Consider the following 27,070-nt stretch of genomic DNA (forward strand, 5'->3'; position numbering starts at 1 on the left):
CCTGAGGTCAATTTCAAGTCTCATAGCAAAGGGTCTGAATACTTATGCAAATAAGGTACCTGTTTTTCATTTTTATACATTTGCAAAAAAAAATCTAAAAACCCTGTTGATGCTTTTTCTTTCTGGGGAATTGTGTGTAGATTGCTGAGGATGTTAATTTATTTAATCCATTTTAGAATAAGGCTGTAACGTAACAAAATGTGGAAAAAGTCAAGGGTCTGAATACCTTTCGAAATCACGGTATATACAAAAAGTATGTGGACACCCCTTCAAATTAGTGGATTTCGCTATTTCAGCCACACCCGTTGCTGACAGGTGCATAAAAATTGAGCATACAGCTATGTAAACATTGGCATTAGAATTGCCTTATCAAATTTCTGCCCTGCTAGAGCTGCCCAGTCAACTGTAAGTGGGGCGGCAAGTAGCCTAGTGGTTAGAGCATTAGGCCAGTAACCAAAAGGTTGCTGGATCGAATCCCCGAGCTGACAAGGTAAAAATCTGTCGTTCTTCCCCTGAACAAGGCAATTAACTCACTGTTCCCCAGTAGGCTGCCATTGTAAATAAGAATTTGTTCTTAACTGACTTGCCTAGCTAAATAAAGGTTCAATAAAAAAAGATAATTATTAAACATTTTTAAAGTGCAGTTATTGTGAAGTGGAAACGTCTAGGAGGAACAACCGCTCAGCCACGAAGTGGTAGGCCACACAAGCTCACAGAATGGAGAGTGTTGAAGTGCGTAAAAATCGTTTGTCCTCGGTTGCAGCGCTCACTGAGTTCCAAAGTGCCTCTGGAAGCAAAGTCAGCACAATAACTGTTCGTCAGGAGCAGTGGAAAAACCTTCTCGAGTGATGAATCACACTTCACCATCTGGCAGTCTAATGGATAAATCTTGGTTTGGCGGGTGCCAGGAGAACACTACCTACCCCTATGTACAGCTCAACTGTAAAGTTAGGTGGAGGAGAAATAATGGTCTGGGTCTGTTTTTCATGGTTCGGGCTAGGTCCCTCAGTTTCAGTAAAGGGAAATTTTAATGCTGCCGAACACAATGACGTTCTAGACGAGTCTGTGCTTCCAACTTTGTGGCAACAGTTTGCAGAAAGGCCCTTTCCCGTTTCCGCATGACAATGCCCCCGTGCACAAAGCGAGGTCCATACAGAAATGGTTTGTCGAGATCGGTGTGCAAGAACTTGACTGGCCTGCACAGAGCCCTGACCTCAACCCCATCGCACACTCTTGGGATGAATTGGAATGCCGACTGCGAGCCAGGCCTAATCGCCCAACATCAGTGCCCGACCTCAATAATGCTGTTGGCTGAATAGAAGTAAGTCCCCGCTGCAATGTTCCAACATCTAGTGGAAAGCCTTCCCAGAAGAGTGGAGGCTGTTATAGCAGCAAAAGGGGACCAAACCTATAGTAATGCCAATGATTTTGGAATAAGATGTTCGATGAGCAGGTGTCCTGATACTTTTGGTCATGTAGTTTAACAGACTGATCTGTAATAGACAAATAAACTATGGCAGAGAAGCAGAGAGAGTGGTTATTTTGTTTTAAAATTATTGCTTTGGTTAAATCCCGGTTTGTTCAGTCATCGACTAAGGGCAACATTTATTTTATGCAACAATGTTTGTTGTAAGGAGATGATTATTTAACTAGAGCATTATCATGCTGAAACATGAGGTGATGGCGGCGGATGAATGGCACAACAATGGACCTCAGGATCTCGTCACAGTATCTCTTTGCATTCAAATTGCCATCGATAAAATGCAATTGTGATCATTGTCCGTAGCTCATGCCTGCCCATACCATAACCCACCATAAGGCACTCTGTTCACAATGTTGAAATCAGCAAACAGCTCGCCCAAACGACACCATGCACATGGTCGGCGGTTGTGAGGCTGGTTGGAATATCCTGAAAAATTCTCTAAAATGACGTTGGAGGCGGCTTATGGCAAAGAACTGAACCTTCAATTCTCTGTCATCAGCTCTGGTGGACATTCCTGCAGTCAGCAGCCAATTGCAGGCTCCCTCAAAACTTGAGACATCTGTGGCATTGTGTTGTATGACAAAAATGCACATTCTAGTGCCATTTTATTGTCCCAAGCACAAGGTGCACCTGTGTAATGATCATGCTGTTAAATCAGCTTCTTGATATGCCACACCTGCCAGGTGGATGGATTATTTTAGAAAAGAAGAAATGCTCACTAACAGGGATGTAAACTAATTTGTGCCCAACATTTTAGAGAAATATGTATTTTGTGCATATGGAACATTTCTGGTATCTTTTATTTCAACTACTGAAACATGGAGCCAACACTTTACATGTTGAATTCATATTTTTTTCCTTTGTGTAGTTATAAAGTTATGTTGTATTTTGAGTGGAACACCCCTTTAAGGTTTAGTAACCCCTCTAAAAGTTCCATACAGATCCAGAGCAAGAGACCATGAGTTCACCAACCAGATGTTCTCGGGGGAACCAATCAGGCTACTGATCTGGACATTACTTGGTTCGCTAAATCACAGAGACACTCAATGATATGGTAACAGGAATGGAGGACAAAACAACAGATGACAACAAGGAACCTCTGACCCTTGAACCGAAACTTCCTTGAGAGTTCGGTGGAGATCCAGTAGTTTCTTTCCCAATTCCCATACACTACTTCAAGAGACAAAACAGTCATCAACTTCCCGCTTTCTGTCTTGCATTTGTTGACAGTGCTGTCTCGACGGGGAGTGATTTAAAAGGCATAACCTTGCAACCACCCGGCAACCCCTCAAGTTTTTTCAACCCTCCCTCACTCTGGAGTAAATCAAGACATGCTTCATTGTTTGTCTGGGGTGATACACCTTAAAACAAAGCTTCGATTCATGTTGCTATCCCCTTTTAGCCCCCACATTTTTGCAGCTTAGCTTCCTTGCCAGCCAGTGGCACAAAGGGAACTAGGGAACAAAGTGCACAGACAGTGGTTAATGAGATTTTGTTTTGACAAACTTTTAGCCATCAGATCAAATTATTTCAAATTAAGGAAGGGGAGCGATGGTGGAGGACTGTGGCAGAAAAGAGAGGGGAGACAAACCAGTTTCCCACTGGGCCCAGACAATCACCCTTTAAACTGCTCTGGAACACTTTAGACTCAGACAGCTCTGTAGACAGACAGGCCCAGTTTGATGCCTCTCTGACCTAATGCAAGTTCCCTCGATTGTCCTCCCACCAGGGCACCTCACATGCTGGCATGAATCCTGACAGCGAGGAACAACAGTGATAAAATGGAGTCGTCAGTTTCCTTGGCTGGCTCATTGGACAATAGGCTAAGCTCACTTCACTCACAGAACAGCCCAATAGTTTGGTTTTCATGATAATAATGAATTATGAAATATTTAATAGAAACAAAAAAAACAAGCATGAAATATTTAATGAAAAAACAGAAAAAATATGGAATATGAACTCAATTTCAAACCTGGACAACCTTTCACATTCCAACAACTAGTTTCCTTGACAAAATGTATTATCCCTCTGAATGGGCCACAACACAAAATAATCCTCCAGTCCCATAATCCCCATGCTACATCATATATAGGTGAAACATTTAATTACCAGAGTGTTTGATGTTGTCAATTTTGCCAAGTAACCTGAAGCCCAAACACCCCCCACAAAAAAAAAAAATTAACTAGACTCTTGGTATTATCTCATTCGAATGACTTAGTATCTTGTTTGAACAACTTAATTGTTATTTTGTCAAATTAGGTCTCATTTGTTTTGCAAACCGTGTAATGATAGTTGGAGCCATTCATTTACTGATTCCATCCATTGATATGAATATTCAGGGACAGTTCTTTGATACAAAATAAGCCCTGCTTTAGGCTATGCCAGGAGCATATAATTGAGAATAATTCGAGCAGATTTAAAAAAAATGGTGTTGGCTTCTCTCCCATTCCAACCCCACCCACAGTATCTAAATCTAATTTATATTCTACTTTCTAACATTAGGATATGTAGTTTCTATTTTGAAGGACTTCAAATGTATTAACAGAGGTTTTAGGTATGCAATACATAGGCTGTAATATATACTGTAATATATATATTTTTTTAAATATTGGAATACTAACACCATAATATAAATCAATTAAGCTAAAACATCTTAAGTAATTTGTAAATAATAAAAGGGCAGTATTAATTTATTTTCATAAATAAAAAGGAATAAATAAACTCAAACTGCAGCGGTCAAATGATTTGTGCAAAGAAGCAAGCACCAACAAGCTTCACATGTGCATTGAGTGTGGGAAATATGCTCTACAAATTAAAAGGCTGTAGCAACCATTACACGGTCTGACAAGCTGCAAATGATGCCTATTAGACAAAATACAAATTAAGTCGTTCAAATGAGATAATAAGTTGTTCAAACGACTTAGTATCTTGTTTGAACAACTTAGTATCTCCTTTGAAGGACTAAGTAAGAAGTTATTCAAACGAGAAAAGTTGTTCGACTGCGATACAAAGTCGGTCGACTGAGATACAAAGTTGTTCCAACAACTTACGTTGAGGTACGTTAAGGTAAAAAAAGAAATGAGGTAATTCAAGAGTCTACGCTTATTCTTTTTTTAATTCCTGGGGCATCAGTGAGTCTAGTAGTCTGGTTATTTGAAACTGAGAGACTATGGCAGCTGTGACTAGATATGGAGGTAACAGTATCTAACCATTAAGGTTTGGAGCTGAGCTGGGACGAGAAGGCCACATGGCTTGGGAACATCACCCTGCTTGCTTTGATTCCAGGTCATCTTCTCAAATGACTCATGAGCAGTCTGAGGCAAGCTCAGTCTCTGGCAAAGGCTGGGGCGAAATTTGTTTAACAGTTTTCTCTACACCTGAAAAAGTTTGGGAAAATAGGTTTTTCCAGGATGCTGACGATATGTGAAACCTCTATGTAAGACCTAAATTACTTTGATTGGCATTAGAGTCATGACACATTATTGTAATTTAGATACAATGTTTTTCCAGGACAATATGTGCAACAGCCTGCCACTTACAATGTAATCAAATTTAACAATATTCTGTTTTGGACCGGAACTGGCCGCACTGCACATAACACAGCCCAACCATAATCCAAACCAAAGCCACGGTTTCATCCCAGGCCCAAGGGAGAATGGCATTGTGGATAGAGTGTACACTTAGGGAGAGCCGCTACAAGGGCCACTCATTGGACCAAAGATACTGGCCTTAATATCATGTTCACACAATAAGACCCAACCCAATGAATGTACATTCTCCCTCCTACTAAAAACAGATGTGCGGGGACATAAACTAAACATGTACTGTATATCAACACTGACATTCAGAGAAAATAATATCATTCAAATCAATTCTCAAACTGGCAATATATGCATGTAAGACATGAAAATACGTACACGGAAACAAATCCATAACATTTACTTATTTAAACATACAGAATCACAACAGTCATGCATATTCTCACACACTAACACACCACATTGATATATATTTTCCCTCTTTTATTATTCTATCCCAATACAGAGACCAAACGGTTATAGGAAAAATATAAATGATGGCCATTCCCACAGTAGGCCTACTTGCGGCGAGTAAAACACAGCTATCGAATTACATGTAAATGTCAGATGGAAAACCCAAATGATTCATTTTCTGATTAACCAAAAATCTTTCCGTCCACAGATATGCCTTATTTTGTGGGCCCAGGCACATCAAACTCCAATACCAGAATTAAAACAAACCGCATGATCCCTCTTGTGCCATAATAAAATATACGGCTGACTTAATTTGGCACAACGTCCTTTTCGATTTGTAAATGGGTGTTCTAGTTGAGAAGACCTCATATAAGCATATTCCAACCAACTGGTCTGTTACAAGCAGATAAAGATGTATTTTTCATGACAAGATTAAGACATTAGGGGAAAGACCGCACCTGACCACAACTACATAAAACGCACCGCAATTATGTCATTTTAGCACATTTTGCATGCCTATGTGGGTTTATTAATCAGTTAGGCTGAAAATGCATTAAAAAAAATGTTCTACATGGATAAAATATCATTCCTTCCTACAGTACTTGACAATATTGCTTTGCTCTCATGCATGGACACAGTCAAACACATGAGATATGTTTCAAAAAGAGACATCGATTATTTGCTGTGTTTGGGCAAGACCTGACCTATAGTGCCGGAATACTTGTATTACCACTAAAGGCTCAAAATCCAGAAAAATGTACCAGACAAATGGCAAGGTTTGGACCAATTCTCCGCCCATCTATCTGCAGTTAATCTCCCCAAGACTAATCACAACAGCAAAAAGGAAACCAAAAGAAACAGAAATCAAATCATTTATATGAATCCATTGACGCATCTCCAACATATCAGTCATTATAAAAACATTATGCAATACCAGTCAAACGATTGGGTTTTATTTTTACTATTTTCTACATTGTAGAATAATAGTGAAGACATCAAAACTATGAAATAACACATATGTAATCATGGAGTAACCAAAAAGGTATTAAACAAATCAAAATATATTTGAGATTCTTCAAAGTAGCCACCCTTTGCCTTGATGACAGCTTTGCACACTTTTGGCATTCTCTCGGCATTCTCTCAACCAGCTTCATGAGGTAGTCACCTGGAATGCATGTAAATTAACAGGTGTGCCTTGTTAAAAGTTAATTTGTGAAATTTAATTCCTTCTTAATGCGTTTGAGACAATCAGTTGTATTGTGACAGGTTGGGGTGGTATACAGAAGATAGACCTATTTGGTAAAATACCAAGTCCATATTTGAGCAAGAACAGCTCAAATAAGCAAAGAGAAATGACAGCACATCATTTGTTTAAGACATGAAGGTCAGTCAATCCGGAAACATTTCAAGAACTTTGAACGTTTCTTCAAGTGCAGTCGCAAAAACCATCAAGCGCTATGATGAAACTGGCTCTCATGAGTACCGCCACAGGAATGGAAGATCCAGAGTTACCTCTGTTGCAAAGGATACGTTCATTTGAGTTACCAGCCTCAGAAATTGAAGCTCAAAAAAGTTTTGAGTTTAAGTAACAGACACATCTCAACATCAACTGTTCAGAGGAGGCTGCATGAAATCAGGCCTTCATGGTTGAATTGCTGCAAAGAACCCACTACTAACGAACACCAATAAGAAGAAGAGACTTGCTTGGGTAAAGAAACACGAGCAGTTGACATTAGACCAGTGAAAATCTGTCCTTTTGTCTGAAGATTCCAAATGTGAGATTTTTGATTCAAACCGCCGTGTCTTTGTGAGACACAGAGTAAGGTGAACAGATGATCCCTACATGTGGGGTTCCCACTGTGAAGCATGGAGGAGGTGTGATGGTGTGGGGGTGCTTTGCTGGTGACAATGTCTGTGATTTCTTTAGAATTCAAGGCATACTTAACCAGCACAGCTACCACAGCAATACGCCATCCCATCTGGTTTGCTCTTAGTGGGACTATCATTTGTTTTCAACAGGACAATGACCCAACACACCTCCAGGCTGCGTATTGGCTATTTGAAGGAGAGTGATGGAGTGCTGCATCAGGTGACCTGGCCTCCACAATCACCTGACCTCCACAATCACCTGACCTCAACCCAATTGAGATGGTTTGGGATAAGTTGGACCACAGAGTGATGGAAACGCAGCCAACAAGTGCTCAGCATATGTGGGAACTCCTTCAAGACTGTTGGATAAGCATTCCAGGTGACCCTGGTTGAGAGAATGCTACGTGTGCAAAGTTGTCATCAAGGCAAAGGGTGGCTACTTTGAAGAATCTCAAATATAAAATATAATTTTTGGGTTACTACATGATTCCAAATGTCTTATTATACATTTTTTATGTCTTCACTATTATTCTACAATGTAGAAAAGAGTAAAAATAAAGAAAAACACTTGAATGAGTAGGTGTGTCCAAACCTTTGACAGGGACACTCTACCACTTAAACAACACACAGTGTAACCCAGATTGCTCAAAAAGCAGATGGGACAGAATAATATAAATACGCCGCTCAGCTCAATGTATAATAAATTGGATGAGGAACAAAACACCTATTTATTGCCCCCATTCTAAATGTAATCCAAATTGTAAGTACAGTAACGGCTAAGTACAGGAAATGAGGGGAAAATCTACACCAAGCAAAATAGCCATTTTTTCCCACAAAAATAATGCAAGGACAAAAGTAATTCACACTAATATTTTGTGATTGAAATCTATCCTCAATGTTCAATTGATTTTTACATGACGCATCTACCTCTAGCATCTACCTCCTCTGCATAAATCTCTATGAGGTGCAGTGTAAAAAAAAATCTTTATTGAGATCAAAATGGAGTGCGCCGTTCCTCCCAGTGTCTTTGCTTAATAAAAAGAGCAGTATGAGAGCTCACTCAAGCTTCCCCTGCAAGCAACCTGAACCAAGGCCAAGCTCCCTCTTGAACCCATTGAAATCCATTTCGAATGGACTCAAGAGGTGGTGGGCTGTTTTCTAGTGCAACAAAACAAATAACGCATCTTGATTTAGTGAGACAAAAAGACTAGGCGCAACTTTGGTCTCAATGGGCATTCCCCTGCTAAAAGAAAGCTGAAATATGAATAGAAAATAAATGAGGCCAATATCAAAATAGGGTGGTGAAGCTTCTTCTTTCAGGTGTAGTTTTGTATGAGAATCATACATGAAAACAAGCGATAGTAGGAGGTAGACCTAATAGTGTACTAATACTAATCAAGTGCCGAGTCTGCCATTTTGTTGTTTCTCAAATTAATGAGTGGGCCTTTATCAGTACCAACTCAGTGGCCTTGTGGTTAGTGTCTGTCATGAGATCAGAAGCTAGGGAGTTTGATCCCTGGCCAAGTCATACCAAAGACTGTAAAATGGGACCCAATTCATCACTGCTTGGCACGTAACTTTGCATTCAGTGGGTTAGCAAACCAGCACATGCTGCCAACAGACTTTAAAACTACTGCTGAGCCTGCAAGGCCAAGCGTTTGCAACTTCATATTAACGTTTAAGTAAGTGCATGGAATGTTTAGCACAATAGATGTGACAAATATTGGATTGTATAAATAAGACAAAATGCACTCTTAAGAACAACCTGGGGAGGTAAATACAATTACTCCCATAAGAGGTTGCTATTTCAGTATTTGAAAGAAAACAAACCCAAAAACAAAGTGGAATTATTAGAGGTATACATGTCTCCATTTAATGTAGGTATGAATGTTCAAGCAGTAAGCCTGGTCTGAATGGATCATCACTTCATGGAGTACAGAGCAAAAACAACAGCAAATTTGTCACTGTCCCAATACTTTTGGAGCTCACTGTAGATAAATTATACCTGACCAATTGGAATCCACACTTCAAGATTGTTTTGATCACACGGAATGGGGTATGTTCCGGGTAGGCTACGAGAATAACATTGACGAATACACTGATACGGTGACTGGAAGTGAATAGGAGATCTTGTAACCTCTGTGATTATTAAAACCTACCCTAAACAGAAAACGTGGATCGATGGCAGCATTCGAATAAAACTGAAATTGCGAACCACCGCATTTAACCATGGCAAGGTGACTGGGAATATGTCAGAATACAAACAAATGTAGTTATTCCCTCCGTAATGCAATCAAACAGTATAGAGACAAAGTGGAGTCGCAATTCAACGGCTCAGACACGAGCCGTATATGGCAGGGTCAATCACGGACTATAAAGGGAAAACCAGCCACGTCGTGGACACTGACGTCTTGCTTCCGGACAAGTTTAACACACATTGCCACCAACGCGGCCTTCTTCTCCGTGGCCGACGTGAGCAAGTCATTTAAGCATGTTAACCCTCGTATGGCTGCCAGCCCATACGACATCCCTAGCCGTGTCCTCAGAGCATGCGCAGACCAGCTGGCTGGAGTGTTTACGGACATATTCAATCTCTCCCTATCCCAGTCTGCTGTCCCCACATGCTTCAAGATGGCCACCATTGTTCCTGTACTGGTGAAGGTAGGTGAAGGTAGGAAGGTAGGTAGTGGCCACGCACACCAACTCAAATCATCAAGTTCGCAAAAGACTCAACAGTAGTAGGCCTGATTACCAAAAATGAAGAGACAGCCTACAGGGAGGCGGTGAGGGCCGAGGGAGTGTGGTGCCAGGAAAATAACCTCTCACTCAACGTCAACAAAACAAAGGAGCTCATCAAGGACCTCAGGAAACAGCAGAGGGAGCACCTCCCTATCTACACTGCTCAAAAAAATAAAGGGAACACTAAAATAACACATCCTAGATCTGAATGAATGAAATATTCTTATTAAATACTTTTTTCTTTACATAGTTGAATGTGCTGACAACAAATTCACACAAAAATGATCCATGGAAATCAAATTTATCAACCCATGGAGGTCTGGATTTGGAGTCACACTCAAAATTAAAGTGGAAAACCACACTACAGGCTGATCCAACTTTGATGTAATGTCCTTAAAACAAGTCAAAATGAGACTCAGTAGTGTGTGTGGCCTCCGCGTGCCTGTATGAACTCCCTACAACGCCTGGGCATGCTCCTGATGAGGTGGCAGATGGTCTCCTGAGGGATCTCCTCCCAGACCTGGACTAAAGCATCCGCAAACTACTGGACAGTCTGTGGTGCAATATGGCGTTGGTGGATGGAGCGAGACATTATGTCCCAGATGTGTTCAATTGGATTCAGGTCTGGGGAACGGGCGGGCCAGTCCATAGCATCAATGCCTTCCTCTTGCAGGAACTGCTGACACACTCCAGCCACATGAGGTCTAGCATTGTCTTGCATTAGGAGGAACCCAGGGCCAACCGCACCAGCATATGGTCTCACAAGGGGTCTGAGGATCTCATCTCGGTACCTAATGGCAGTCAGGCTACCTCTGGCGAGCACATGGAGGGCTGTGCGGCCCCCCAAAGAAATGCCACCCCACACCATCACTGACCCACCGCCAAACCGGTCATGCTGGAGGATGTTGCAGGCAGCAGAACGTTCTCCACGGCGTCTCCAGACTGTCACGTCTGTCACATGTGCTCAGTGTGAACCTGCTTTCATCTGTGAAGAGCACAGGGCGCCAGTGGCGAATTTGCCAATCTTGGTGTTCTCTGGCAAATGAAAAACGTCCTGCACGGTGTTGGGCTGTAAAGACAACCCCCACCTGTGGACGTTGGGCCCTCATACCACCCTCATGGAGTCTGTTTCTGACCGTTTGAGCAGACACATGCACATTTGTGGCCTGCTGGAGGTCATTTTGCACGGCGCTGGCAGTGCTCCTCCTGCTCCTCCTTGCACAAAGGCGGAGGTAGCGGTCCTGCTGCTGGGTTGTTGCCCTCCTACGGCCTCCTCCATGTCTCCTGATGTACTGGCCTGTCTCCTGGTAGCGCCTCCATGCTCTGGACACTACGCTGACAGACACAGCAAACCTTCTTGCCACAGCTCGCATTGATGTGCCATCCGGGATGAGCTGCACTACCTGAGCCACTTGTGAGGGTTGTAGACTCTGTCTCATGCTACCACTAGAGTGAAAGCACCGCCAGCATTCAAAAGTGACCAAAACATCAGCCAGGAAGCATAGGAACTGAGAAGTGGTCTGTGGTCCCCACCTGCAGAACCACTCCTTTATTGGCGATGTCTTGCTAATTGCCTATAATTTCCACCTGTTGTCTATTCCATTTGCACAACAGCATGTGAAATGTATTGTCAATCAGTGTTGCTTCCTAAGTGGACAGTTTGATTTCACAGAAGTGTGATTGACTTGGAGTTACATTGTGTTGTTTAAGTGTTCCCTTTATATTTTTGAGTAGTGTACATAGACAGGACCGCAGTGGAGAAGGTGGAAAGATTCAAGTTCCTTGGCGTACACATCACTGCCAAAGTGAAATGGTCCACCCACAGCGCCTCTTCAACCTCAGGAGGCTGAAGAATTTTGGCATGTCACCTAAAACCCTCAAACTTGTACAGATGCACAATTGAGAGCATCCTGTCGGACTGTATCACCGCCTGGTACGACAACTGCAGCGCCCGCAACCACAGGGCTCTCCAGAGGGTGGTGCGGTCTTCCCAACACATCACATGGGGAAACTACCTGCCCTCCAGGTCACCTACAGCACCTGAAGTCACAAGAAGGCCAAAAAGATCATCAAGGGCAACAACCATCCGAGCCACTGCCTGTTCACCCAGCTATCATCCAGAAGGCCAGGTCAGTACAGGTGCATCAAAACTGGGACCCAGAGACTGAAAAACAGCTTCTATCTCAAGGCCATCAAACTGTTAAATAGCCATCACTAGCACATTCGAGGCTGCTGCCCTATATACATGGATTGAAATCACTGGCCACTTTAATAATGGAACACTAATCACTTTAATGTTTACATATTTTGCATTACACATCTCATATGTATATACTGTATCTTAGTCTATGACAATGCTCAAACAAATATTTACAGTTGAAGTCAGAGGTTTACATACACGTTAGCCAAATACATTTAAATTCAGTTTTTCAAAATTGCTGACTTATAATCCTAGCAAAAAAATCCTTGTCGTAGGTCAGTTAGGATCCCCACTTTATTTTAAGAATGTGAAATGTCAGAATAATAGTAGAGAGAATTATTTATACGATCTTTGTCGCAATGTGCAGTTGCAAACCGTAGTCTGGCTTTGTATGGCAGTTTTGGAGCAGATGCTTCTTCCTTGCTGAGCGGCCTTTCAGGTTATGTTGATATAAGACTCATTTTACTGTGGATATAGATACTTTTGTACCCGTTTCCTCCAGCATCTTCACAAGGTCCTTTGCTGTTGTTCTGGGATTGATTTGCAATTTTTGCACCAAAGACGTTCATCTCCAGGAGACAGAACTCGTCTCCTTCCTGAGCGGCATGACAGCTGCATGGTCCCGTGGTGTTTATGCTTGCGTACTATTCTTTGTACAGATGAACGTGGTACCTTCAGGAGTTTGGACATTACTCCCAAGGATGAACCAGACTTGTGGAGGTCTAAAAGAAAATTACTGAGGTCTTGGCTGATTTCTTTTGATTTTCCCATGATGTCAAGCAAAGAGGCACTGAGATTGAAGGTAGGCCTTGAAATACATCCACAGGTACACCTCCAATTGACTTACATTATGTAAATTAACCCATCAGAAGCTTCTAAAGCCATGACATCATTTTCTGGAATTTTCCAAGCTGCTTAAAAGGCACAGTCAATTTAGTGTATGTAAACTTCTGACCCACTGGAATTGTAAATTATATTATAAGTGAAATAATCTGTCTGTAAACAATTGTTGGAAAAATTACTTGTGTCATGCACAAAGTAGATGTCCGAACCGACATGCCAAAACTATAGACTGTTAACATGAAATTTGTGGAGTGGTTGAAAAACACATTTTAATGACTCCAACTTCAGTGTATGTAAACTTCTGACTTCAACTGTATATATTCTTAATTCCATTCCTTTACTTTAGACTTGTGTGTATTGTTGTTAAATTGTTAGATATTACTGCATTGTTGGAGGTAGAAACACAAGCATTTCGCTACACCTGCAATAACATCTGCTGAACACGTGAATGTGACCAATACATTTAATTTGGTATGAATGATGGTCGCATGAACAGGGTCCAAACAGGAACAGATTAATGAATGCACTAAGTGGTGAAGAATGAATCGGCTTAAGTGGAAGGAGAAACATAAGTTAGTACAATGTTCAAAGTGTGATGTTGTTGAACTACTGAGCCACATTGCCACAGTTAACATTGCTTTCAAACAAATTCAAAACGGATATTATTGCAGTGCACAATAACGAAAATGTGGATTGAGAAAGGGCCTCTGCTTTACTGAAAAGTAATGGTGATTAGAATCCAACTGAGAGTGACAGTTGAAACCAGCTTGGGGGCAGTCTGGTTTAGTGGCATGACACATCATAAACTTCAGTTGGGTTCCTAACCACATGATCTACTTCCATAACAGAATCTACTGTAAATCACACTAAATAGTTTGTTGTGTCCCGTTTGGAAGGCTGGTGAGCTCATTCTTCAAATCTCCCCATAAGCACTTTTTCCCAGCCAAACTACTGAGCAACCCCTACTGAGGGGTTATCAAATTCAACAAATTATCAAATTCAACAATTATGCAATTAAAACGTTATTCTACGGTAGGTATCAAATAATTGAAATTGTAGAAATGTGAAAAAAATATTCTGCACACCTGATTTTACCTCACCTAAATTGGAGACCTCAAAGAACGTTAAAAAATGTACGTTTAGGAGACACCGTCGCTCTAGCTAGCACTGATATTTGCAGTGGCTAATTAATGCTAAATAAGTGAATTGTTTAGCCTCACAATTAGCTAAGATGCTTAGCTAGCTAGCTAAAATTGTTTACAGTTAGTTAGCAATCGTTTCAACACTCTGTTGCTTGGTATTGTAGCGCTGCTGTATCAATTATAACCTGTCAAAAATGACAGGTGTATCCAGTTGTGTTGACATTTTACCATTGTGTCACGAGGCCATGCATATCCATTTTCTATGCATATTGGAAACCTTTGCAACCGATCAAGCCACCGGTCTCAAAGACACAGTTAACGCTACTGTATCAGACTGAAGGGTATAAATGAAGGAAACCTGGTTAAGTGGAAAGCACGCTGGTTGCACTGCACCTGATATGGAACGATGCTCTCATGGGCTGTTCCCCATCTCCTGGCTTCCTTCCCAGCATTGAGGTAATTTGCAGCAATGTGTGTGAGACAAGCCACCTGAGAGAGCGAGAGAGAGAGCAAGAGAAGGGCACAGTGAGAGCCGAGCTTGAAATCTATGACCTGTCAGCAAGCTCATTATACCCCGCTGCTCAGTGAGTCCAGTTAACTCAAACCTTCACAGCACTTTGTTGTGAAAACAAGCAACAGCTCCACCACGTCTTGCAACATGCTTCACCTCTATTTTTCCTTATCGATTTATCATTCACTAAATAGCAACTGTCTATTGTCAGGTGATATATATTAGACGTTTTGAAGGTTTTAAGCACTAAGAGTAGCATTTCAGTATCTCCTGTTGTGTCAATGGCAGACTCCCGGGGTGAGTTGACAATGCCCAGATGAAACCTCATTTGAGAGGCTCTGCAGCTGAGACAATATTTAGCTATGTAAACACTGATGCTTTTAGAAGCTGTTGACGCAAATGTTTAAAGGAACATTCGGCGAGTTTGCCAAGATCAAAGCCCTGTAGTGATGATTTAATATCAGAAATGGGATGGAGGGTCTCCACACAGCATCTGCATTCTTCCTCTAAGCCCCATTCCAACTTCCACAGTAAGCCTGGCCTGGCACACAGCCATGAGTCGGGCCTATCCATCTCCAACAGCTTCTACATTCAGGTAATTGTCCACTGTTTGCACAATTTTGGAACATACTGTCTCTCTTCGTGTTTAAATAACACCGGTTAACTTCTTGACTTCTATAGTTTGTTCTTTAACGGACTCTCAACAAAGTTAAACAATCACACCTGAAAGTGTGTAAACATCTGTGTAAATTGGTAATAATAGCAAGATTGATTATGACAATAGTGGATGCCATATGAATAGCATTGCATTACAATCCTAACTTCTATTTAAGAATGTCTCAAGTCATTCTTTATACTGTGTCTTGTGTCGGGACTTCGTTCAGATGGGGGGTGGTCATTCATGCCAAGTACCGCAAAACTAATCCACAGGACAATAACCAAGTAGCAATTCCAATGCCTATCATTTGCTCCACACTTGCTTTTTGGCAGAAGAATAAATTACTGTACGCTTTTCAGACAGCCATGACTTCAGCTCTGTTAATTTTCGACTTCTCTAAGCTATTCATTCTAACTCGTATTTATTTGAGATACTTGCCTGCCAGGAGCTATCCTAATTTAGATTGGAAGGGTATGAATGTCCCTGACAGAAACCACAAGGCGGCCATGATGACGATACCAAATTTAAAAAATGGTCTACAAGGGAGTCAATTACTGAAGTCAAGGCAATGAGGACAAATAGAAACAAGCCTTTAAAAAGCTGAGCTTGTGCCTGCGCTCCATTCTGATAGGTCAGTCTTAGTCCTCCAATGGTTCCAATTTTGGTCCGATTCCACTATCCGCTGGTGTGGTTCAAGTCCTGTAATTGTCCCACAAAGTGTAAGCCATAAAGAGTTCACCCTCACTGGCTGAAACAGAAATGTGGTCCCAGAACAGCAGTCACTCTCCCAGCCACTTAGGCCTGTCAGGGAGATCGCACAAGAGCTCTTCCAGAGCCAACTGTCCCTCTGCTCACATTGCATCCACATAGTTCAGCATCCTGCATGACATGTTCCTACTTAAATCATAGAGTTGGATTATTTGATGCATCCATCCATAGAAATCAAAACATGGTTGGAGAACAATATCAAATAAAGTCTCGATTCTGTAACCTTAAGAATATGCTCAGATGTGTGTTCAAATGTTTCTTAGAATTAAATATCCATATTGTGAGCAGATTGTAGGCTGCATTGCCTTGGCACTGACATCTCCATATCATGAGAACTGTTTGCACTCAAAAAGCCAATCCTGCAATCATGGTTACACATTTAATGTGCGTGTCGTTATTCCAAACCACGATTGTAAAAGGCTCATCCTTACCTTAACCTCAGAGTATTAACAGATGTTATTTCAAAAGGATTTGTTTCTGATTTTTAAAGAACCACTTGATATTGTGACAAACAGTGGTAAACTGGTTGCAATGACGTCATGCTCAGGTTGAACAATGGTTGGATATCATTTGTTTGTATTTTTAGGAAAACGTCTTCTTCTCAACCACAAAATCAGTTAACAACCAGAAAATCACATAATTAAAAGATGTTATATGGCAAATTTAACCCGCTGGTTAATATACACCGAACTCTGATAGCCAATTGCAGAAGTGTCTCATTTCAATTTGGAAATACACTATATATACATGCAAAAGTTATATAATGCATATATATTAAAAGGAGCAATACGTAATATTTTAGCCATAACTTAAATGTCATTTTATTTTTTAAGACACTGCTTAGAACAACCTGAAATGTCTTAGTACTGCTTCTAACCTTCATATAATGATCCAAAATTGTATTGCTAACATTTTTGCTATCAAGAATGGGAACCTATCATAATATACAAAGTTGTACACAAAACAACAGTTGGACCGACTAGTCACGGGAAAAAAAGGGTAATTTGCAGTATCACGCTGCGTTCTAAAACGTTCTCGCTTGGATTTCCAATCCTTTGCTACTACTGGTATGTAGTTGACAGTTCGCGCTACATGCAGGTGGAAATGTTGCAAAAAAATGATTTAAAAAAAAAAGGTTTTAAAAATATGTTTGATAATTATGCATCTCGCAACCCTTTTAGCCAAAGGATTGGGAATAAAAGGTCATCTGGATTGGCCATTCCTTTATGCTCATTTGTGTCCAGCCACCATCAAATTGCTCAGAGGTTAGATTACTGTGGCCACAAGACATCAGTAGGAATGCACAATTGGACATGGAGGGGATGGGTAATATATTTATCTCTGGCAGCCCAGGGGTCGACCACAGCAACCATGACCTAAAAGCCTCAGATGTGACTTTATGCATCGACCACAATCCACACACAACACCATACATTTAGAAATGTATGAAGGGTGGATAAAAACTTCCAAGGAAGAACTCCCTGACCCAAAACATAGGGATACAAACAATTGTATTATTGGAGCTACCTCCCAAAACCACATCCTTTGTGGGAATTTGTATCATCCAAGGACACAGAGTCTGAACGGTTATTTCTGCAACATGGTCTGATACAATATGAAGGCTCACAAGCGAGAATGGGCAATTCAAGTCAACTCTCTAACATAGATTCCTGTAAATAATCAAAGCCCCAAATTATGGGAATCAACAATCAGAGTCAAAATCCCCAAAAAATTCAGCAGGAACAAATTGTTTAAATCTAAATGCAGCTTTGAAAATTGAAATGTACACTGTTGAAATGTAAGAGTTCAAAACAAAATATTTTTAAATAATAGCCCATTTTTATGTATTCATAAAAGCTGAAAACTATTTATAAAACAATACCATCCATTTTAATCACCTGTTATGCAGATGAGGCATACTGCAGTTTTTATACTGTGGGTAGATAGCCAATTTATGATTCTATGACACTGATTGCTTGAAAGCTGCACTCCCTAGCGCACATACAGTGCCTTGCGAAAGTATTCGGCCCCCTTGAACTTTGCGACCTTTTGCCACATTTCAGGCTTCAAACATAAAGATATAAAACTGTATTTTTTTGTGAAGAATCAACAACAAGTGGGACACAATCATGAAGTGGAACGACATTTATTGGATATTTCAAACTTTTTTAACAAATCAAAAACTGAAAAATTGGGCGTGCAAAATTATTCAGCCCCTTTACTTTCAGTGCAGCAAACTCTCTCCAGAAGTTCAGTGAGGATCTCTGAATGATCCAATGTTGACCTAAATGACTAATGATGATAAATACAATCCACCTGTGTGTAATCAAGTCTCCGTATAAATGCACCTGCACTGTGATAGTCTCAGAGGTCCGTTAAAAGTGCAGAGAGCATCATGAAGAACAAGGAACACACCAGGCAGGTCCGAGATACTGTTGTGAAGAAGTTTAAAGCCGGATTTGGATACAAAAAGATTTCCCAAGCTTTAAACATCCCAAGGAGCACTGTGCAAGCGATAATATTGAAATGGAAGGAGTATCAGACCACTGCAAATCTACCAAGACCTGGCCGTCCCTCTAAACTTTCAGCTCATACAAGGAGAAGACTGATCAGAGATGCAGCCAAGAGGCCCATGATCACTCTGGATGAACTGCAGAGATCTACAGCTGAGGTGGGAGACTCTGTCCATAGGACAACAATCAGTCGTATATTGCACAAATCTGGCCTTTATGGAAGAGTGGCAAGAAGAAAGCCATTTCTTAAAGATATCCATAAAAAGTGTCGTTTAAAGTTTGCCACAAGCCACCTGGGAGACACACCAAACATGTGGAAGAAGGTGCTCTGGTCAGATGAAACCAAAATTGAACTTTTTGGCAACAATGCAAAACGTTATGTTTGGCGTAAAAGCAACACAGCTGAACACACCATCCCCACTGTCAAACATGGTGGTGGCAGCATCATGGTTTGGGCCTGCTTTTCTTCAGCAGGGACAGGGAAGCCTGAAGCCTGAAATGTGGCAAAAGGTCGCAAAGTTCAAGGGGCCGAATACTTTCGCAAGGCACTGTATATGAACTTAATCTGATACCTGCATTTGATGTATATGTACCTCCTTATCTTGTAACTCAGAAGTGTATTACGTGGAAAACCTACTGTTGATGTAGAGATGTACAGGGCCTTCAGAAAGTATTCACAACCCTTCACTTATTCCATATTGTTGTTACAGCCTGAATTCAAATGGATTAAATGTATACTTTTTCTCCCCCATCGACACACAATACCCCATAATGACAAAGTGAAAGAATGTTTTTATATTTTTGAGGCAAATCTATTGAAAATGAAATACAGAAATATCTCATTTACATAAGTAAATCACACCCCTGAGTCAATACATGTTAGAATCCCATTTGGCAGTGATTACAGCTGTGAGTCTTTCTGGGTAAGTCTCTAAGAGCTGTACACATCTGGATTGTACAATATTTGCACATTATTATTTTAAATAATTCTTCAAGCTCTGTCAAGTTGTTGTAGACAGCAATTTTAAAGTATTGCCATAGATTTTCAAGCCAATTTATGTCAAAACTGTAACTAAGCCACTCAGGAACATTCAATGTCGTCTTGCTAAGCAAATCCAGTCTAGATTTGGCATTTTTTTTAGGTTACTGTCCTGCTGAAAGGTGAATGTCTCCCAGTGTCTATTGGAAAGCAGACAAGGTTTACCTCTACGATTTTGCCTGTGCTTAGCTCTATTCCATTTCTTTTCACGCCAAAAAAAAAACTCCCTCGTGCTTGCCAATGACAAGCATAAATAAAGGTTAAAAAAATACCCATAACATGATGCAGCCACCACCATGCTAGAAAAATAAGAGTGGTACTCAGAGTGTTGTGTTTTCCCCAAACCTAACGCTTTGTATTCAGGCCTCAAAGTCAATTTCTTTGCCACGTTGTTTGCAGTTTTACTTTAGTGCCTTGTTTCAAAACAGGATGCATGTTTTGGAATATTTGTATTATGTATAGGCTTCCTTTTCAATCTGTCATTTAGGTTAGTATTGTGGAGTAACTACAATGTTGATCCATCCTCAGTTTTATCACAGCCATTCAACTCTAACGTGTCTCGTGGCAAAATCCATGAGCAGTTTCCTTCCTCTCTGGCAACTGAGTTAGGAAGGTGGCCTGTACCTTTGTAGTGACTGGGTGTATTGATACAGCATCCAAAGTGTAATTAATAACTTCACCATGCTCAAAGGAATATTTAATGTATTTTTATTTTTACCCATTGACGAACATTGGAAAATCTCCCTGGTTTTTATGGTTGATTCTGTGTTTGAAATTCACTGCTTGACTGAGGGACCTTTAGGTTAATCGTATGTGTGCGGTACAGAGATGAAGTAGTCAATCTAAAATAATGTTCAACATTATTATTGAACAGAGATTGAGTCCATGTAACTTATTATGCGACTTGTTAAAAAGCAAATGTTTACAGCTGAACTTATTTAGGCTTGCCATAACAAAGGGGTTGAATACTTGACTCAAGACATTTCAGAGTTTCATTTTTAATTCATTTGTGTGAATACTTTGAATGCATTGTATGACTTAACAGTCCCTGGCCAAGTGATGTATGGCACAGAACAAGGACATCAGATCTGCTGTGAGAAAGGGGTGAATTAGGGTTAGTTCCCTAAGAACCCCTTAAATTTGTGTATTTTGGTTCAATCCAACTGCGATCTGCAGAAAACAGCCTCGCAAATATTTGTTGAGCTTTACTTTTCCCTCGACCTGCCACGATAAGACAATAGAAAAGGTTACACTGGAATGTTTCAGGCGTTGGTGGGAGGAAAATAGAGATATTTTCACGAAGATGATACAATGTGCTCTCATACTGTTCCAGGAGGACATTTATTTGTAAAGGATTCAGTAAATCTCAAATGTCCTCTTTGCCTAGTAGTGCAAGTGACACCGCTCGCATTCGAAGGATGGGGATCCTTAACTTCAGTGGGGCCTCCAGGGTACACCAACCTTAGCCATCAAAGTGCTACAAAAAACGAATATCCACCGATACCCTGCAGCAATGTCAAGACAGTTGAATAATTAGTTCACTGATTGCCTGTCAGTTAAGCCTACATTAAATCGATCCATCTTGTGAAATTTTAAAAAGCACCAAGTTCTATTTAAACAAGGCCTGCTTCTTAGACCGATTACTCTGCATGCCTTATCAATGTACCCGAGTGGAGCTTAATTGTCACATGGGTCCCATGTTACGATGTGAGAGAAACGAGAGCACGACATAAACCATTCTCCTAAAGCAACAGTGTCATCCCTCAGATTAATACGCAGCCAAGGAGCCTAACATGATCCAGCTTTGAACTCGTCCTGTCTGAGAGATCACGGCAACATGCTGTCAGGAGAGACACAAGTGCCGGGCCGACATGTAAACGCGGACGTTCTTCACACTCCATTGATTTAAATGGAATTACGTTCTTGGCGCCGGAATGGTCTGGTCTCCATTCTCAACAGGAGACAGAATCTCTATTGATAGTCACTGAATCAGGTCTAGTGTATGCTGAGTGTTTTCAGATCTCAGGCATTGTGGCGACTGGGTCTAATGGACAGTCATCCTTACAGCAAAACCAAAGTTTTGCTCAGAAACTATAGGACCAGAAAGATTGTGGGCACTATCAATACGGTGGATCAAAGGTTGTGCATGGCCAAATCTTACTGTGTAGCTGCTTAAGAGCAGCTTAATGTTGCTTAATGTTGCTGCTGGCTGTGGGGAGAAATATACCATGTATTTTGTATAAAAATATTCACAAAATATAATTAATTTATTTACTACAAAATATTTGTTTCTTCAAGAAATACATCATAGCACATTTCCTAACTGAATAGTTATCAAACTAAAAGTTAAAAGCACCAACACATTTTTTTTTTTTTTTGCATTGTAATTACAGAAAATGTCCATAACTTTATTTCATTAACAGTGGAATGACAGTGTTTCACAGTATTACTTATCCGCCAGTGTTGTGATTAAGCTGTAATATTTGTCTATTAATTTCTCACACCGGAGCAACAGTTGTAAAACTGAGAAAGCGTTCTGACTTTGTGGCTGTGTTATCTAGTGGAAATGGCTAATTTCCTGGTTGTTAAAAATCTGCAGTTTGCTCAATTTCAGTTTGTGAGAAAACAAGCACTGAATAGCGTAGGTACCGTCAACATCGCTATGCGTAGCACCTTTGAGGACATCCGACACAGTTCAGAAAATAGAAAGTGTTAGGTCAGACTGAAGAGGGGAAGGGGATTGCTGCAGTTTTATGCGCTTTTAACCAACAGTGCTATTTTGTTTGTTTTTTCACATTGTTTCTAACTTATTTTGTACATTACGTTACTGCTACTGTCTCTTATGACCGAAAATAGCTTCTGGACATCAGAACAGCAATTACTCACCTTGAATTGGATGAAGAATTATTCTTTAATGAGTCGACGAGAGGGATTTACAACAGACACCCGAACGGCCCTCATCCCCGTCATTTGCAGGAGAAAGAGATGAAGGTATCGCGGAAGGAGATTGGGGTGCCTTGTGATGATCTGGCGATGAGTAGCTAATCTGCTTTGCCATCAGTACTATTGGCCAACGTACAATCGCTGAATAATAAAGTGGACGAAATACAAGCACATATAGCCTACCAACAGGACATAAAAAAATGTAATATCTTATGTTTCACAGTCGTGGCTGAACGACGACATGAATAACATACAGCTGGCGGGTTATACACTATCAGCAGGATAAAACAGCTGGTGCATGATATCTAAGGAAGTCTCAAGGTTTTGCTTGCCTGAGGTAGAGTATCTCATGATAAGCTGTAATGTTAAAAGCAGGAAGCACCTGTGACTCGGTCAATAAAAAAAGTGGTCAGATGAAGCAGATGCTAAGCTCCAGGACTATTTTGCTAGCACAGACTGGAATATGTTCCGGGATTCTTCCGATGGCATTAAGGAGTACACCACATCAGTCAATGGTATCATCAATAAGTGCATCGATGACGTCATCCCCACAGTGACAGTATGTACATACCTCAACCAGAAGCCATGGATTACAGGCAACATCTGCACTGAGATAAAGGGTAGAGCTGCCGCTTTCAAGGAGCAGGACTCTAACCCGGAAGCTTACAAGAAATCCCGCTATACCCTGCGACGAACCATCAAACAGGCAAAGCGTCAATACAGGACTAAGATTGAATCATACTACACCGGCTCCGACGCTAGTCGGATGTGGCAGGGCTTGCAAATTATTACAGACAACAAATGGAAGCACAGCCACGAGCTGCCCAGTGACACGAGCCTACCAGACAAGCTAAATCACTTCTATGCTCGCTTCGTGACAAGCAACACTGAGGCATGCATGAGAGCATCATCTGTTCCGGATGACTGTGTGATCACGCTCTCCGTAACCGACGTGAGTAAGATCTTTAAACAGGTCAACATACACAAGGCTGTGGGGCCAGACGGATTACCAGGACGTGTGCTCCGGGCATGTGCTGACCAACTGGCGGGTGTCTTCACTGAAATTTTCAACATGTCCCTGGTTGAGTCTGTAATACCAACATGCTTCAAGCAGACCACCATAGTCCCTGTGCCCAAGAACACAAATGCAACCTGCCTAAATGACTACAGACCTGTAGCACTCACGTCCTTAGCCATAAAGTGCTTTGAAAGGGTGGTAATGGCTCACATCAACACCATTAACCCAGAAACCCTAGACCCACTCCAATTTGCATACCACCCAAACAGATCCACAAATAATGCAATCTCTATTGCACTCCACACTGCCCTTTCCCACCTGGACAAAAGGAACGTCTATGTGAGAATGATGTTCATTGACTGGGGCTGGATTGGAGCAGGTTGAGAGCTTAAAATTCCTTGGTGTCCAACAAACTAGATTGGTCCAAACACACCAAGACAGTCGTGAAGAGGGCATAACAAAGCCTTTCCCCCTCGGGAAACTAAAATGATTTGGCATGGGTCCTGAGATCCTAAAAAGGTTCTACAGCTGCAACATCGAGAGCATCCTGACCGGTTGCATCACTGCGTGGTACGGCAATTGCTCGGCCTCCGACCGCAAGGCACTTCAGAGGGTAGTGCGGATGGCCCAGTACATCACTGGGGCAAAGCTGCCTGCCATCCAGGACCTCTACACCAGGCAGTGTCAGAGGAAGGCCCTAAAAATTGTCAAAGACCCCAGCCACCCAGTCATAGACTGTTCTCTCTACTACCGCATGGCAAGCGGTACCGGAGTGCCAAGTCTAGGACAAAAAGGCTTTGCACCATTGGTTAGAGTCTGTAAGTAAGCATTTCACTGTAAGGTTTACACCTGTTGTATTCGGCGCACGTGACAAATAAACTTTGATTTGATGTGAATTTCATTTAACAGAGTCAGGGTATATGCAGCAGTTTGGGCCGCCTGGCTCGTTTCGAACTGTGATGACTATCTCTTCCTAACAAAGACAGCCAACTTCGCCAACCGGGGGATGATTTAACAAAAGCGTGTGCAAATCGGTGCACAAATGTACCTAACCATAAACATCAATGCCTTTCTTAAAATCAATACGCAGAAGTATATATTTTTAAACCTGCATATCTAGTTCAAAGAAATCCAGGTTAGCAGGCAATATTAAACTAGGGAAATTGTGTCACTTCTCTTGCGTTAATTGTACGCGGAGTCAGGGTATATGCAACAGTTTGGGCCGCCTGGCTCGTTGCGAACTAATTTGCCAGAATTTTACGTAATTAAGACATAACATTGAAGGTTGTGCAATGTAACAGGAATATTTAGACTTATGGATGCCACCCGTTAAATAAAATACGGAACGGTTCAGTATTTCACTGAAAGAATAAACGTTTTATTTTCGAAATTATAGTTTCTGGATTTGAACATATTAATGACCTAAGGCTCATATTTCTGCGTGTTATTATGTTATAATTAGGTCTATGATTTGATATTTGGTAGAGCAGTCTGACTGAGCGGTGGTAGGCAACAGCAGGCTCGTAAGCATTCATTCAAACAGCACTTTCGTGCATCAAGCATTGCGCTTTCGTGGTTCAAGCATTGCGCTGTTTATGACTTCAAGCCTATCAACTCCCGACATTAGGCTGGTGTAACCGATGTGAAATGGTTAGCTAGTTAGCGGGGTGCGCGCTAATAGCGTTTCAAACATCACTAGCTCTGAGACTTAGAGTAGTTGTTCCCCTTGCTCTGCAAGGGCCGCGGCTTTTGTGGAGCGATGGGTAACGATGCTTTGAGGGTGGCAGTTGTCGATGTGTTCCTGGTTCGAGCCCAGGTAGGGGTGAGGAGAGGGATAGAAGCTATACTGTTACACTGGCAATACTAAAGTGCCTATCAGAACTTCCAATAGTCAAAGGTATATTAAATACAAATGGTATAGAGAGAAATAGTCCTATAATTCCTATAATAACCTCAACCTAAAATGTTTTACCTGGGAATTTTGAAGACTTATGTTAAAAGGAACCACCAGCTTTCATATGTTCTCATGTTCTGAGCAAGGAACTACAACGTTAGCTTTTTTACATGGCACATACTGCACTTTTACTTTTCTCCAACACTTTGTTTTTGCATTATTTCAACCCAATTGAACATGTTTAATTATTTATTTGAGGATAAATGGATTTGATTGATGTATTATATTAAGTTAAAATAAAAAAGTGTTAATTCAGTATTGTTGTAATTCTTATTGTTACAAACAAACAACAAAAAATACATTTTTAAAATTTGTATTATTATTTTTTTAAATAATTGTCAGATTAATCGGTTTCGGCTTTTTTTGGACCTCCAATAAATCGGTATCGGCTTTTACCCTACAGAGGGTAGTGTGTATAGCCCAGTACATCACTAGGGCCAAGCTTCCTGACATCCAAAGGCTCTATACCAGGCGATGTCAGAGGAAGGCCCTAAAAATTGTCAAAGATTCCAGCCACCCTAGTCATAGACTGTTCTCTCTGCTACCGCACGGCAAGCGGTACCAGAGTGCCAAGTCTAGGTCCATGAGGCTTCTATGCCCACGCACATTGACTCTTTTGGGTATTTTTCTTAAAACTGAATTGTTGGTTAAGGGCTTGTAAGTAAGCATTTCACTGTAAGGTCCTATTGTATTTGGCGCATGTGACAAATTTACTTGATCTCTTAAACATCCAATAAAATAAAACAGCATATGGTCAGACAGCAAAAAAAGATTTGCTTACACAGTCATTCAGAGATTATTTATGTATGTTCCCAAGTATCGCTTTCTTCTTTGGTCTTGTGGCTCAAATTATATTCTTAGCGGGAATGGATTCATTCCACCAAGAGCAAAGGAGGGGTATGTTTCATAATCAACAACTCATGGTGTGATTGTAGTATTGTAAAAACCCTTAAGACTTTCTGTTCTCCCGACCTGGAACACATCACGATCAAATGCTGACCACATTATCTCACGAGAGAATTCTCATCAGTTTGTATCACGGCTGTCTACACCCCTTTTCCACATTACAGCCTTATTCTAAAATATATTTTTAATTCATTATTCTACAAATGATACCCCATAATGTAAAAAGCTAAAACAGGTTAAGACATTTTTGCAAATTTATTACAAAAAAATAAAAAATAGTTACATGAGTATTGAGACCCTTTTATATGAGACTTGAAATTGAGCTCAGTCGCATTTTGTATCCATTAATCATCCTTGAGATGTTTCTACAACTTGATTGGAGTCCACCTATGGTAAATTGAAATTGATTGGACATGATTTGGAAAGGCACACACCTGTCTATATAAGGTCCCACAGTTGACAGTGCATGTCAGAGCAAAAGAGCAATGAGGG

The 27,070-nt window shown here is 41.0% G+C and overlaps 1 protein-coding gene across 4 annotated transcripts in view; it reads right to left on the reverse strand.

Annotated features, from left to right (window-relative positions):
• The window catches only part of sugct (succinyl-CoA:glutarate-CoA transferase), a 165,290-nt gene that overhangs the window by 106,834 nt on the left and 31,386 nt on the right, over window positions 1-27,070 (reverse strand). For 3 of the 4 annotated variants that reach the window (XM_036944300.1, XM_021563085.2, XM_021563087.2), the window contains one exon: window positions 14,662-14,757. The exons of the other annotated variant lie outside the window; for it this stretch is intronic. In XM_036944300.1, the coding sequence (XP_036800195.1) occupies window positions 14,662-14,757 (96 nt within the window). The remainder of the gene's footprint in view (window positions 1-14,661; window positions 14,758-27,070) is intronic. 4 annotated transcript variants of the gene reach the window in all.

Source organism: Oncorhynchus mykiss, chromosome 15, assembly GCF_013265735.2.
Source record: "Oncorhynchus mykiss isolate Arlee chromosome 15, USDA_OmykA_1.1, whole genome shotgun sequence".
Lineage (NCBI taxonomy): Eukaryota > Metazoa > Chordata > Actinopteri > Salmoniformes > Salmonidae > Oncorhynchus > Oncorhynchus mykiss.